General features: G+C 33.2%; 1 protein-coding gene across 1 annotated transcript in view; it reads right to left on the minus strand.

Annotated features, from left to right (window-relative positions):
- Positions 1-231: 231 nt before the first annotated feature.
- The window catches only part of SEMA3C (semaphorin 3C), a 176,241-nt gene continuing 159,883 nt past the window's right edge, over positions 232-16,589 (minus strand). The window contains exons 16-18 of the mRNA XM_030307851.2: positions 9,781-9,848; positions 7,488-7,618; positions 232-3,125 (exon numbers count right to left, since the gene is read on the minus strand). Of these exons, the coding sequence (XP_030163711.1) occupies positions 2,712-3,125; positions 7,488-7,618; positions 9,781-9,848 (613 nt within the window). The 3' untranslated portion in view covers positions 232-2,711. The remainder of the gene's footprint in view (positions 3,126-7,487; positions 7,619-9,780; positions 9,849-16,589) is intronic.

The following is a 16,589-nucleotide window of genomic DNA, read 5'->3' on the forward strand; positions in this document are numbered from 1 at the left end:
CAGAGAATAAATTGAAGATTGTTGGAGGGGTTGTGTAAGGGGATTGGCTAAATGGCTAAGGGGCATAAGGAAGGACACTCATTGGGATGAGCACTGGGTGTTATACGTACGGGATAAATCACTGGAATCTACCCCTGAAATCATTCTAGCACTATATGCTCACTAACTTGGATATAAATTAAAAACAAAAATAATAATAATAATAAAAAGAAAGAAAAGTTGAAGACATTCTTGGGGAATTCAACATGTTTTATTTTGCCAGGCAAATGATTTCTTCAATATCCAATTAAATATTAAGGTACTAACTACATTTCATTTGTTTTCTCACAGAGTGAACATTCACCGTAATGACAGTTTCATCATGCTAAAATCTATTCACAAACCTACACTTTGAAAAAAGTGCATTCCTAGGAAATTTTATGTACAATACAAATGGAAAACATATTAAATCACTGAAATGTCAAACTACACAAAATAATACTAATTAACCACCAATATTCAGTATATGTTGACAATATTTTTTGAGAAATTTTTCTTTACATTTGGCAGTTATGTTCAAAATTTTCTATAATTTTAAAAGTAATAAAAGTATATACAATTGAATAATGTTCAAAGGAGAAGGTATTAAATAGCACAAATAATATTACAAAACTAAACACCCTTATTGTCTATCATTCTGGTTTTACACTAAGCAAGGGGACCTGTGTAGTTACCCTATCTTCTGACTCTAAAACAATTTTACTTTAACTCTGTACATAGAATAGAATGGTCATAAACATTGAAGATGGATTTGGCTTTCCACTGATGTGCATTTCTATTTTTGCACATAGAGAAGAAATAAAGAAGTTTAGTTATATTCTTTAAGCAGGCAAAATATCTGTATAATAAACTGCTTTAGTGAGTACTTTAGAATCATACACATTTGGAAAATAGCTTTTGTTTATTAGCTTATTTTTGAATGAACATTATTTATGTTGTGTATTTTAACTGCAGTGTTTGCCCTCACTGGGGCCTCCTCTTATAATATCATAACTTACCACCACTTAAATAAGAAATCAGAAATCTTAAATAAGAAATCAGAAATCTTAAATCTTCTTAGATTCTGATCAATGATCACATTCATTTGGACAATGATTTAGCTCAAGCTTTTATACTGTGGTGTTTAAAAAGGTAATAAATCTACCTTAACTTCTTTGTGGACTATAAACTATACCTATAATTTGGACTAGATTTTGAAAAGATATATGATGCAATTTCTATTTGCACCTGGAAACATGACCATTTCTTGAAAAGTAAATAAAATAAAAAAGCAAAAGTTGTGTTTTTAAAGGAAATATAACAATAGAAAGACATTTCTCATATTTCTTCCATTTAATTGCTATTTGGAGTAAAACGTTCAAAAATAAATTATTCTAATGAAAGGATCCAAACTTACAAATAGAAGAAAGTTATTTTACTCATTATAGAACTTATCATATTTGTATTTATATACCAGTGTGCATAAGTACCAGCATTCTTTTAAAAGAAAGTATGTCTATTTTTGTTCATATTTGAATTTTTTTCATTTCTCCACAAAATGAGCACCTCTTCAGCACACATTAAATATCATTTAAAAAGAAAATGAATTGGTGACTTAAAATCTGTATGATATCTGAGGTTGGCAAACCAAAAAAATGTGAGAGTTAATTATTGAAATTAATCACTGACGTTAAAAATTAGTTATATTTTTTATAAACAGCTCTTAATAAAATTGCATTCCTTACTTTACTTTTTCCCATTTTAGTTTCACCTCTCATATACAAGTTTGATATTTCATTTTTTCTTCTTATATTGTTTACTTTGCCATGCAGACTAGAAAGTTAGAACAAATACAGTAATTAATTAAACAGTGTGAGATTATATTCTCTGAGTCTAAAATAACTTAAATAACTTCCAAAAAAAGTGCTTTCGTTTGGAAGGTAATAGCATAAGAATATAAACTTAAATGCTTCACTGACATAACTCCAATCAAAGATGTTTATGGTGAGGGTCATTTATTTTATCTTCCTAAAACAAAAAAAAAAAAAAAACAACCCAAAGATCAATAACAGGTATCAGCAACTGACCATTTTCACAATAATAAAAAAAAATAATATATTTCACTGGAAAAAAATAAACTGTTCATTGTTTTATTTATGAATCACTCACGTTTTATACAATTTTTAGATGCTTTCTTCCTTGACTTGTATCTATTCAATATTTCTTTTGAGAGCTACTCTATCACATGTATTTATACCACTTTTACAATGTAAAAGTTTTAAATGTGGCATTTGTGCTCATATTTAAAATCAGTGACAATTCCAAATCTAAACCGTTAATGCAAGGAAGGAAAATCACAGGGTTATGGCCCTCATTCAATTAAGGGATGTAAGAATTTTAGTTTTATAGCCACCATATCGATTTTGAAGAAAAAGTAAATAAAGATATAAATAAAATCTAGGTTAACTTAAATATTTATATGCACCATGAGGACCATGACATGTCTAGTGCTAGTCAATATCATACAAGAAAATGCATGCTCATTTCAGTTCATGTAATATTCACTCTGGGAGTGAGTAACCACATTTATCAGGAATTCCCCATGGGTTAAAACACAAGGTTCTTTGCTCAAAATTTGATCATTGAAGACAGACCATTCTTTACTGGAAGCATAAGCCCCAAGTAAGAGAACATTATGACTCTGGCAACTGATTCCTCCTGTTTCTACTTTTCCGGCTATTGATGAGAGCTTTTAACTTGCCATAGTCCCCTCTTATCTTCTGGGATTCTTCTCCATGTTGATGTTGCTGCCGAGTGTCTTTGCAGTACTGATTAATCATCTGCATTTCTGAGTGGCTGAATGCCCCCATGATGTCCTTTGGGTGGAAGGGTAAAGCTCTCACAGAGCTGGCCCAGGTCCATGGGGACCATTTGTCTGTCACAACAGCCACCATTTCAGAATCTAAAACTTTGAAGTTGATCTTGGCTATTGTCTGCTTGAAGCTGTTTTCTGTTGCAATGCAGTGATATAGTCCTTGGTCAGAATCCTGAACAGAGCGGATTAGAAGTCCTTGTGAAGTGGCTATGATTCGTTCATTCAGCTTGACCTAAAAGAGAGATTCATCAAAGATCCAAACCCAACTCTTTGTCTTCTAAAAAGATATGATCAACCTATACAGAGTATCCCTGAACTTCCAAATTTGGCAAAAGCATCTAGGACTGATCAGCTTCCTTCTTAGTGAACATAAAGTTTTGGTCAGTTCCACTGCCTATTTTGCCCAGGAGATGTTGTCTTAAGAGCATTGAATCTATTAAAATCTATTAAAGACAGGATGAAGTTATCACCCACATTGCCAAAAATAGCTTAAAGTTCATTCCCTTTGGATGGAAGTAGTTTCTCCACCAATAAGCACAGAGTTTTGATTGCTTTGGGAATATGAATCACAGTCAACCTATATACACAAAATTCACAGATAATTTAAAATATCTATTTCATCCTGGAATTCCTGTCTTTAATTGCAACAAAATACTCTCTTATTAGTAAAATCATTAAGCCACAGTTAAATGGTTGAATTTTTATCATTTTTTAATGAATGAATGAATATTCTCCTAAGTAAAAACTGAAACAATTCATTACTTTATTAAAGCAGTAAGATGACTCAAAAAAAAATCATGTAAGCAGAGACTGAGTTTTGAATACTATCGAGGCCTTTTCCAATTATCCCAAACTAAAGAATGACTAAAAATAAGATGAAATGCCATCATCTTCTAAGTCTTCTAAGTAGTTTTACTTGCCAAGGAAAGATAATACAAAGCTATGAGGTAATATTTAATTATAGGCTTGTCCTAGAAAAACTATTATTTGCTGGATATTAGTTAAATGCATGAAATAATCTTTCTTAAAGTTCTAGCTATAGTATTGCCAACAAACAGACTAAAAACTTAAGTGGTAAGAAGTTCTTTAACATGCATACTCGAGAATGTTCTTTCACTGAGGGAAAAAACAAAAACAAAAACAAAAAAAACACCCCTGACCAAAATAAAAATAAAGGAATGCATGTACAATGCTTCTTTAAATGGTAAATTTCTGTGTAAATAGGTATTTTATTATCAATGAAATAAAAATCAAACATAGATTGTTTTAGATAAAAAGTAAGCTTCACACAAAAGCACAAAAAGGCAAAGTATACAATTGAAATACAGATAATAGAACAGACCTAGAAGAGGAAGGTCAGGAAGAAGGACTGAAATATATAAACTGAAGTTTTGATGTTAATTTAATTTTTAAAGTTTAAGTGTGTCCCCAAGATAGTTTCAATCATGTAGAAATGCATTCAAAAAAAAAAAAAGGAGAGAAAGCCTTTTATGTTTGTGCAAAATTAGGAAAAATTGTGGACGCCAATTTGATAAAATCATATAACATGTATATAAAATGTGATGCAGAAACTTCTTTTCTAGGAATTTATTCCAGAAGATACAGTCACAAGTATGCAAGTATTCATTTAAATGATGTTTTATGAGAAGAAAAACAATAACCTAAGCAGTAGATGGCTTTAAAAAAACCTTAAGATATATTCATATAGTGGAACACTATGTGGCTAGGAAAAATACGTTAGCTGCATATGTACTTACTGATATTAAAGTGGGTGAGTGTACATCAGAGAGAGAGAGAGACAAAGAGAACGATAAAAATAGGAAAATTATGGAGAATATTTGGAGGAATACATTATGATTGAATATATAATTCCTAGTAGCTTTATACTTTGGGGAAGTGTGAATAAATATTGAAGTGAAGGGGAAGAGGACTTTTAGTGATCATTTTATGCTATTCAGTATGAACTAGGTACATTTTCTCCATGAGCTTTTATCATTTGTCTTACATTTTAAAAAATTCTTTAAATGTTTATTTTTGAGAGAGAGAGAGATACAGAGTGTGAGTTGGGGAGGGGCAGAGAAAGAGAGGGAGACACAGAATCTGAAACAGGCTCCAAGCTCTGAGCTGTCAACACAAAGCCCAATGTGGGGCTCGAACTGAGGAACAGCAAGATCATGATCTAGACCGAAGCTGGATGCTTAAACAACTGAGCCACCCAGATGCCCCCGTCTACATTATTTTTAAAAAATTCAATATTTACATATTAACATGAGAAATAAGCACCTTTTTTGCCTAAACTACTAAGAAAGAATTAGGATAAATTTAATAAGACAGTAATAGTTTGCTTAGCCAAAGTAAGGAGTAGAATTGTGCTCTATAAATTCTAGATAAAATAGATTTGCATAATTATATTATAGTTAATGTTTTCCTAGTCTTACAGCAATCTTATGCTTTTGAGATTTGAAGAAAAAGCAAGATAGTAATAACTGAGTGCCTACATTCTTGGGCATTCTGAAATAAAATATCAGAAATATCACAAAAGAGATTCAATCATTAAATCTATAACTCAATCCATTATTAATTGCTTCATTATTTCTGTGGCATGTATTCAAGCTTGTATGTACTTGTTTTCTTTAAATAATACAAATTATATTCACTGTATATGATTCTATTTAACTTTTTAATATTTTTTAAGTTTAATTATTTTTGAGAGAGAGAGAGCACACGTATGTTCAAATTGGGAAGGGGCAGAGAGAGAGGGAGAGAAAGAATACCAAGGAGGTTCTGTGCTCAGCATGAGCCTGATGTGGGGCTCAATCCCATGACCCAAACTGTGAGATCATGACCTGAGCCGAAATCAAGAGCTGGATGCTTAATCAACTGAGCCACCTAGATGTCCCTCTATTTAACTTTTTTAGTGAATTAAAGAAAAACATTTTATTCATGTAAGGTAATCCCTGTTTGAGTTGTAGATTTCCAATTCACATATATACACACAGACCTTCTCAAGAAGGACTGTCCATGAATACATGCCATGCTTTAGCCTAAGAACTTCATTTCTGTACAATAATCATCACCACACATTATGACTTCTATCTCAGCTTACGTTGTAAGACAATTATTATCACCTATATCCACTCAAAAGAATTTAAAATTAACTAGTCTGTAGAAATTTCAAGTCCTTTTTGATGACAGATTTTTGTAGCAAAGTAAACAGATCTTAAACAATATTTTTATTAATAATGATGTCTAAAAAGATTTTTTTAGTATCATATAATTCTGGGGCAAGAAGAGGTCTTAACGTTCATCTAGCTCCTCTTTCCTCCAGATGGTTAAAAAAAATAATCTTTTTTTTTTTTTTTTTTTTTTTTTTTTGAGAGAGAGAGAGCTCGCTCCTGAGTGGGGGCAGAGGCAGCAGGAGAGGGAGAGAGAATCATAAGTAGTCTCCATACCCAGCACAGGGCCCAACAAGGGGCTCAGCCTCAGGACTGTGAGATCATGACCGGAGCCCAAATCAAGAGTTGGATGCTCAACCAACCGAGCCATCCATGTATCTCAGTTAAATCTCTTCTTATGCAAGTGCTCATCAGCCTGTGGTTTAATATCCCATAGACATGGACGCACAATGACTAAACAGCTCCTACTGTCTTTGGACAGGCAGGCATGAGTTGTAAAGTATTCTCCATATGAAGCCAACATCTATTTCAGTAACTCTGATGCAGTGCCTGGTTCTATAGCTTTGGATTGTGTCCCTTCTACATAGTCCTAATTAACTTAATATGTAGTACTTAAACTGTCCACAACAGAATACACCCAAATGGGGAAGGCTCCATTTTCCCCTTTGCTCCATCAGACTTTATGAACACTGCTAAAAACATGACATTTTAGACTACCCAAAGGCTTTATATATACATATATTTTTTTCTTCTTCTTCCTCTTATTTGTCAGTACAACATGACATGAGTATTATGGACTTCATTATTTATAATATTTCACCCTATGCTGTTTTACAATGTTTCCCTTCTAAAACAGCTCTTTAAGATCACTGAAAAGTTAATGTCAGTGTCCTTTTATTTGAAAAAACTGCTTTTTCCATATCACTAAATAAAGGCAGTGCTCCCATAAACAATGGTTCCATACATTACCTAACCAAAATCATAGAGTTATGGATAATAAAGCAAAGGAAATAGATTACTGCACGGCAGAAAAATGCTTCTTACCATAAAAGTTATAGTTCAGTGAAATTTCTTGCTGAGGAAAATTGAATTTTTTAAAAGCTCCCTTTTATCTTGTGAATCACACAAAGGTGCTGCTGAGTGAGAACTTGGCTTCTGGTTTTGCACACATCTTGTTTCTTTTACAAATGCTTCCTCCTATCACTACCCCCGTCTTGAGCGCAGGCAGCAAGGATTTCTAATTAATTCATCAACTCTACAGACAAAGGATTTTAAAGGAAGTGGCACTTGTCATCCTGAGGACATAAAAGGATGTTCATATGCCTTTTCTTTTTCATTTGATCTGAACTTCACTAAGGGGTGGTGATTTAATGTCTTTCCAAAGCCCTGACTGATTGCTGTAGTGCTGCCTTACTCACCTCTTTCCTCCTGTCTTTGTCTTTCTGTAACAGCCACTTGATAGATGCCTGTGGAGACTTAGGGGCACACTCAAGGAAAGTGGTGTTATTTTTTACTCCATACTGAACAATTTCAGCTGCATTTCTATATGCTGAAAAGCAAAAATGAAAGGAGAAAGACAGGGAATAGAATTCAGAGCATATTCTCCTATATGAAAGTTTATTTCTCTATACAATTGTGATCATCTATAGAAACCACCAAAAGGCAATTTTTAATCATTGAACAAGCAGACTATTATACATTGTCTACCTGCTGTGTTTAACCTAAAAGGAAGGACAAAAAGACATGGGGGAATTGATGTTTATTCAAGAATTACTTGATACCAAGGAATGTCCTTCATATCACTTTGAACTTTTAATTATTACAATATACTTATGAATTCAGTTTTCTCAGTTTTTCATAGCTGAGAAAACTGAAGCTGTGAATTATTAGGAAACACATCTTACTTAAAGAGTTAGTAAGTGCCAGGCATTATTAAAGCCAGTTTCATCCATACTCAATGTAGTATAGATGAAATTCAGAAGCTTCAGGAAAAGTCAGAAAGCAAAGAGTGTCTACAATGGGAAGTGGTGATTAAAGACACAATCTCTGTATTCAGATGTATTGGAAGCAAAATTCTGACTTCAACGATGCTGGGTGTGTAACCTTACACAAGTTACTTGACCTTTCTGTGCCTCAGCTTTACTTGGCTCTAAAACATGGATTATGTTTTCAAATAGGTTCTTTACTGAAATTCTTAATTTAGGAAGACCATTTAGTATAATCATGTGGTAGCTTAGACATAAACAGAATCTTTATTCATAAAACAGGGATAATTATAGTGTAATTATAATTATAGAAACTGTAGTACAGTTTCATAAGCATTAAGTGAGATAGTCCATTAAAAAGCACTTAACTCAAGTTCTGACACAAAGCCAACATAGATGTTCGTTCATCGTGACCCCTAGTGACAGACAGTTCTAACACTAGAGCGAATACTATTAGTACAACTGGCACAAGTATTTATAAAATAGTATACAGAGAAATGATAACTTGGATGTATTCCCTTAGATGTATGGAACAACCAAGCAAAATGTGTCATAATTTTCTCCTTATACTTAGTGGAGTTAGTAACGTCATTTTTTTACTAAAGAAAGGCCCACACTCAAAAATATTAGCAATAGGAATCTTGGTGTTAATTGTTAGCAAGAGTGTGTCTGCAGCACCTGCATGAGCTAAGAAGAGCTCTGTCTGAAGATACTTCACTCAAGGGATTGATGTGGAGCTGGGAGAAAGTAAACTGGGGAAAGTATAATAATATGGGATCTACATGTGAGGATCAGAGAAAAACGGGTTAGATTGCTTGTAAGACATAAGACAGGACCGCCAAAAGTACTGGAATGGTTATAAACTGTAAAACCAAGGCACTGTAGTATACCCATGAAAACAGCAGGATATTCACATAGCCCAAAGTGGAAGCAATCCAAGTGTCTAGCGATAAATGAGTGAATAAACAAAATGTGATATATGCATACAATAGAATATTTTTCCATTTCCAACAGAAAGAAATTCTGACACATGTCAACAATATGAATGAACCCTGAAGAACTGAAATAAGCCAGTTACAAAACGAAGAATATTTTGTGATCCCACTTATAAGGGGTATCTAGAATAGTCAAATTCGTAAAGACAGAAAATAGCATGGTAGCTTCCAGAGGCTGGGGGAGGGGGAATAGGGAGTTAGTATTTAACGGGTATAGAGTTTCACTTGGGAAAGATGAAAAAGTTCTAGAGATGAGTTGGTTGTACAACAATGTGAATGTACTTGATACCACAGATCTGTACATTTTAAAATGGTTAAAATGGTAAATTTTATGTTGTTTCTATTTACCACAATAACAAGCAAACACGGTACTATTCTATTTGTTTTCAGTGGTAAATTTTTTAGAGCAATTTTTTTTTTCTTAAGAAAGAAGGTAACAGCTTTGTTTCTTCAGAAAGAAAATAATAGCTAGGAAAATCTGTAACTGATATCTATGTGAAAGACCTACCAACTAACATACCCAAGGTGTCTGTGTCCATGGACATTTGTCTTTTTTACTATACATACAAATGACATTTGATTTTTAATTTCTGTATCTGAACACCAAGAATCTTCATAGTGAATCTTTCCTTAAAATGGGAGATCTGAATTTATTATGAAGGTTCCCTCACTGAAATGTGATAGAGTTTTGCTACTCTTTACCAAAATTGACCATTGCTCACTTTTAATACCTTTTAGATTAAATCCTCTGCATTGAGTCAATGGATTTCCATGTCTCACATCTTGTCTTCGGCTCCTCCTGTAAGTGCAGAGACAAATATAAAACTGACTTAGAATTAACATTGCTGATTACACCACACTTAAAAGATTGCATGTTTAATTTCACAGTATTTTAATTGCCTAAGCTTTCATAAAGAAAACAGGTCTGATTATCTAATACAGCTACTTCACATTTCTTGTTCAACACTTCCATGACAGGATGGGTACTTAACCCTTTTTTCATTCGGAATTAATTCTGTCCCTCCCCATCTAGGAAGAGTGATAAGATGGCTATGAAACCCTTATTATTTGCATTTCCTGGGTAAATGTTAGATTCCAAATTAATAGTGTAAATTTTAATTTAGGGACATTCAGCCAAAATTTTCTAAGTTGAAACTTCTAATGTATAAATTCATTGGCATCTTCTTCCTTGTAATTTTTTTCTTAAATGAACATAGCTTTCTTAGAAGAGTCAACACTTTCTAATACTTTTAAGATATTTTAAAACTTTTCTGAAATAAGTGATACAGAGAACATGCACATTTAGTGTAAAATTAAGCAAAATTGTTCATTTACTAGAATAAGAATTTTCCTTCAAATTTTCACTTTGAAAAATGTCAAGTCAACAGAAAAGTGGTGAGTACTATGAACACTGATAGAGACATGAATAGTTATACTTTGCCACATTTATTTTTTTCTATCATATGCAAGTACTGTGTTGTGTATTGTGTATTGTGTGTATATTATTTATGCACATATATGAAAACCTTTAGAAAATAAGTTTCCACACATGATAATACTTCACTCTTAAATACTTTGGCATGCATCTTATAAATAATCACTTATAACAACAGTAGATTACTCGATAATATCATACAATACACATTTTATAGTAAAATTTCCCTAATTGTCTCCAAAGTACCCCTTATGGATTTTTTTTATTCATGATCCAAAGTTCACTCATTGCATTTTAGTTGTTATGTATCATCAGTTTAAGCATTTCCAAATTTAGGTACATTCTTTCTAAGCTGGTTATTATTTAAAGCAAAGTTTTAAATTATTTCAATACTAATTAATTTCCTGAGTCTATAAATTATATATTTTTAATAAAATTATATTTAATAAAAATTTAATAAATCTATCTATCCACATATAATTCCAATTGTATCACATAGTGAAACAAACCAAAACAGAGCAACTGATATTCTCTTAGCAATAAATCATGGGATGAAGATTGCTATAAGAGAGTAGGAAAGGAACCTCTCTTTAAATATTAGGAATACAGGGATAAACTGATTGTTTACTATCAAGGCTGAGAAATATATATAAACAAGCATATTACTTAAATGGGTTAGCTGTTAAGTCTCTCTTAACATTTTTAACCTTAAAGGTAAATTAAATATTCAGTTAAAGAGCAGAAATATTAAAATCACACAGGGATTATCAAATTCACAAAGTGAGACTAATCTCAAAGTCATTTATAGTGAAAAAAATCATTTTAAGGTTACAGCAAATCGTGGCTTGTAGATTTAATGGATTATATACATCTATTTATGGATATATAGCTATAACATTTTGTGTCATTTATGCATTCTTTTTCTTTTTTTTATTTTTTTTCTAAATTTTTTTTTCAACGTTTATTTATTTTTGGGACAGAGAGAGACAGAGCATGAACAGGGGAGGGGCAGAGAGAGAGGGAGACACAGAATCGGAAACAGGCTCCAGGCTCTGAGCCATCAGCCCAGAGCCCGACGCGGGGCTCGAACTCACGGACCACGAGATCGTGACCTGGCTGAAGTCGGACGCTTAACCGACTGCGCCACCCAGGCGCCCCTATGCATTCTTTTTCTAAAAAAGTCATAATCCTTATTTAATTTTATATTTCTAATACAACCACATACACACAAACTAGTAAAAGTCACTCTTGTCTCAGCAAATACAATTAATGCTGTACTCTGGAATAGCTCCTATATCAGCTTTTTATTGCATTGCATTTGCTATATTTCTAAGTCACTGCATTTTTACTTGTGAGTGCACTATATTATATGAGCACCATGTGAGAGTTCTTATTGCTGAAAAAGTGATTTTCAGCCATCCAGAGAAGCAATATCATTCACAATGGTTAAAATGATTGTCCTGTGACTAGCACTATGTTATGGTTTACATAGCTGGACAACCTGAATTTATGGTATCACATAGCTTCCAGACATTCCAATACAGAAAAGCATTAGTATGTCTTGGCTTAAATGATGAGATCAGCAAGACAGCTATCTGAGATTTTTTTGTATTTTGTAGATTCCCTTTAGGGCATTCATACAGCATTGCAAAAGCATGCTGGTAGGCAGAGTAATATTATACTGCATGTAGGATTTGGGATTTGGGCTCAAGTTATCCATGTTTTCTCCCTTAGAGTCTAATCCTTTGGATAAACAATGAAATCATTTTGTTCTTGTATATAAAACAGATAATTTACTTGAAGTCTGAACTGATTATCTTGTCTTAGAATAAAATTTCTTACTTGCATGTCTGAATCCAGAATAAATAACATATGGGATTAAATTGCAATATTTGATACAAATGCACAAATATTTAAAATACTTGAGAATGAAAAGGAAAATTGCTTGTATTGTTTGCTAGGAGCAAACTTTTAAAAAAGAGAAACTACTGAGCCGATAATAGTTAAAAACTTTATTATATCAAAGTATAAACACTGATTTCTAAGTATCACTGTACTTGTTTCCATACAAAAGACACATTTTTGATTTTCATTCCTATGAATTTCTCCATGGTATGTTTGTGTACCAGATAGATAGACAATAAAATTGCAATAAAACCAGGTAAGTTAACACTATTAAAGAAAATGAATATGGAAAATACAAGTGATCATTTTCATTATTACTATTAATCACTAAAAATAGATGAGAATTTAGGAAATACTTGATTCAGCAAACATGGTTTGCATTCACTATGATATATGCTTAACTAAGCTTTAAAATAATTTGGAGAACTTCAATAATATGGATATTTTTAATAAAACTTTCAGTGTGCTAGCCAAAGATGGGTATGAATATGTCAAAGAATAAGATAGATATAGATAGATAGATAGATAGATAGATAGATAGATAATAGGTAGTTAGATGATAGAGATCAAACCTTTTCAGCTTTTTGTGACAGAATTAAGACACTGCTAGAGATTCAGTTCTTTAAAGGATTACTACTTCCTCTTTCAACCCATAATACACGTTTTCCCCCTTTCCTTGTACTTTTTTTAAATTGAGAAATAATTGACATATATTAGTTGCAGGTGTACAATATAATGATTGGCTATGAGTACATGCAATGTCCACAATAAATCTAGATAACATCTGTCACCATACACAGTCACAAAATTTTTTTGCAATGCAAATTTTTAAGATATACTCTCTTATCAACTTTCAAATAGGCAATACAGAATTATTAACTATAATCACCATGCTGTACATTACATCCCCATAACTTAATTATTTTATTATTGGAAGTTTGTGCCTTTTGAACCCCTTTGTTCATTTCTCCCATCTCCTACCCCACCGTTGGCAACCACCAATCTATTATCTATGTCCATGAACTTGGTGTGTTGTTTTTAAAATTCCACATACAAGTGAGATCATACAGTATTTGTCTTTCTCTGTCTGACTTATTTCACTTAGCATATGCCCTGAAGGTCCATCCATGTCATAAATTGCCAAGATTTCATTATATTTCATGGCTGAATAGTATTCCAGTAGGGTGTGTGTGTGTGCGTGTGTGTGTGTGTGTGTGTGTGTGTGTGTGTGTGCAGGTGCGCACCACATCTTTACTCACTCATTCATTGAGGAACACTTTGGTTGTTTCCATGTGATGGGGTGCACATATCTTTTTGAATTAGTGGCGTTTTATCTTCAGATAAATACCCAGAAGTGGAATTGCTGGATCATATGGTAGTTCTAGATTTAATTTTTTGAGGAACCTCCATACCATTTTCCATAGTGGCTACACTAGTTTACATTCCCAATAAAACTTTCTTCCACATCCTCTCCAACACTTGTTATTTATTGTCTTTTTGGTAATAGCCATTCTAACAGGAGTGAGTGAGTTGATATCTCCTTGTGGTTTTCATTTGCATTTCCTGGATGATTAGTGACGCTGAGCACCTTTTCATGACATGTTGGCAATCTGTATGTCTTCTTTGGAAAAATGCCTATTCAGATCTGTCCACTTGTTTTTTTAAATTATTTTATTTCATTTTATTTCATTTTTTTGCTACGAAGTTGGATGAATTCTTTATGTATTTGGATATTAACCCTTATCTGGTCTATGGCTTGCGAATATTTTCTCCCATTCAGTAGGTTGCCTTTTCTTTTGGTGATGAAGTCCTTTCTGTGTAGAAGTTTTTTACTTTGATACAGTCCCACTGGTTTATTTTTTCTTTTGTTCTCTTTGCTTTGGAGTCATATCTAAAAACTCATCCTTAAGACTTATATCAAGGAGCTTAATGCCTATGTTTTCTTCTAGGAGTTTTGTGGCTTTAGGTCTTATATTCAAGTCTTTAAATGATTTTGAGTTAAATTTTGTCTATAGTGTAATATAGTATTCTAGTTTCATTCTTTTGTATGTAGCTGCTCAGTTTTCCCAACACCAGTTATTGAAGAGACCGTCTTTCCCCATTGTATATTCTTCCCTTTTTTGTTGTAAATCAATTAACCATATATGTATGGATTTATTTCTGGGCTCTCTATTCTGCTCTATTCTATGTGTCTCTTTTTTATGACAATAGCATATTGTTTTGATTATTATAGCTTTGTAATCTAGTTTGAAGTCGAGAAACATGATGCGTCCAGCTTTGTTCTTCTTCCTCAATATTGCTTTGGCTATTTGGGTCTTTTGAGATTGCATACAAATTTTAGGATTATTCATTCTAATCCAGTGGAAAATGCCATTGGAATTTTGATAGGATTATACTGAATCTGCAGATTGCTTTGGGTAGAATGGCGGTTTTAATAATATTTATTCTACCAATCCATGAACATGAATTATCTTTCCATTTATTTGTGTCTTTCATCAATGTCTTGTAGTTCCAGCATACAGGTCTTTCACCTCCTTGGTTAAATTTATTCCTAGGTATTTTATTCTTTTAACGCAATTGTAAATGGGAATGTTTTCTTATTCTCTTTCGGATAGCTCATTATTAATGTATAGAAATGCAACAGGTTTTTGAGTGTTGATTTTGTACCCTTCAACTTTACTGAATTCATTTATTAGTTCTAACAGCAAACCTATGATACATGGTTTCATATCAGGCATGATATTGTAACATTAAAAAATTTCAAGGTAGTTTCAGCTCTTTCTTCATTAGAAGGAAATGATTAAGATCATGATTTGTGGTATTAGGATGACAATGTGAAATCTACCTTTAAACATACATCTTAGAAAAGATAACTGGGGTTGTAATTAGAGGGAGAATATGAGAAAAAATCACAAATATGCAATGATAATCTATACATAGGATGGAATTTTACTTGAGAACTATTCTTTGTTTGTTAAATAAAAATGCTTGTTCACCAAAGCCAAGGTCTGGAAATTATGCAGGGAAGGAGTGTAATCTCCAGTTCCTTCACATTAGAGCTGAGAGGCTGGTATGCCTCAAGGACTATGGTAAGAATCACTTTGTAATCCTCACATCACTTTCATTCTTAGGAAGTGTGTTGCTTCTGGGACACCTGTGTGGCTCAGTTGTTTGAGCATCCAATTCTTGGTTTCGGCTCAGGCCATGATCTTGTGGTTTGTGAGTTTGAGTCCTGCACTGGGCTCTCCGCTGATGGCATGGAGTCTGCTTGGGATTCTCTCTATCTCCCTCTGCCCCTCTCCCACTCGTTCTCTCTCTATCTCTTAAAATAAATAAAATAATAATAATAATAATAATAATAATAAAGAAAGTGTGTTGCTTCAGCTTCCTTTAGCACTAAATCTGTTTAATAGATAGATGATTGTATTCTAGGGGTTAGACATGCCAATTTTTAGAACTCTTTGTCAAGAAAAATGTATTGCCCTACAAACAATTATGGTAATAATTTTTAAATATCACTGCTATCATAATTGGGAGTGCAAAACAAGTTTGGTAAAAAAGAATACCAGCAATGACTACAAATATAATTGATTTGAGATTACATGTGGAGTTTGCTTTCCTCATACTATGTGTTCAGGTTTAGATCTGTAGTCCAGTGCCAGCAGAAGATCTCAGGGTACTGAGGTTCTAAACTTCTGTGTAGAAATCAAAAGACACCATAGACTTCCTGCCTAAATCTTAAAATGACACAGAAGAACATGGGTCTTTGAACACAGATACTAAAAAGTATTGGTTTGGGGTGCCTGGGTGGCTCAGTCGGTTAAGCGGTCGACTTCAGCTCAGGTCATGATCTCGCGGTCCGTGAGTTCGAGCCCCGTGTCGGGCTCTGTGCTGACAGCTCAGAGCCTGGAGCCTGTTTTGGATTCTGTGTCTCCCTCTCTCTCTGACCCTCCCCCATTCATGCTCTGTCTCTCTCTCTGTCTCAAAAATAAATAAACGTTAAAAAAATTTTTAAAAAATGTATTGGTTTAAAGAAAGGGTGTTGTCTTCACATTTCATGCCTTTAAATACAAAAGTCTTTCAAATTTTCCATCCCAGGCCATGCCTGTGTACTCCAAATTCATATTATATGAGATTGAACATCTCATAGGCACTGCTAACATCATCTTTCTCTCCACATACCTGCTCCTTCCATAGTCT

The sequence above is a fragment of the Lynx canadensis genome, chromosome A2, assembly GCF_007474595.2.
Source record: "Lynx canadensis isolate LIC74 chromosome A2, mLynCan4.pri.v2, whole genome shotgun sequence".
NCBI lineage: Eukaryota > Metazoa > Chordata > Mammalia > Carnivora > Felidae > Lynx > Lynx canadensis.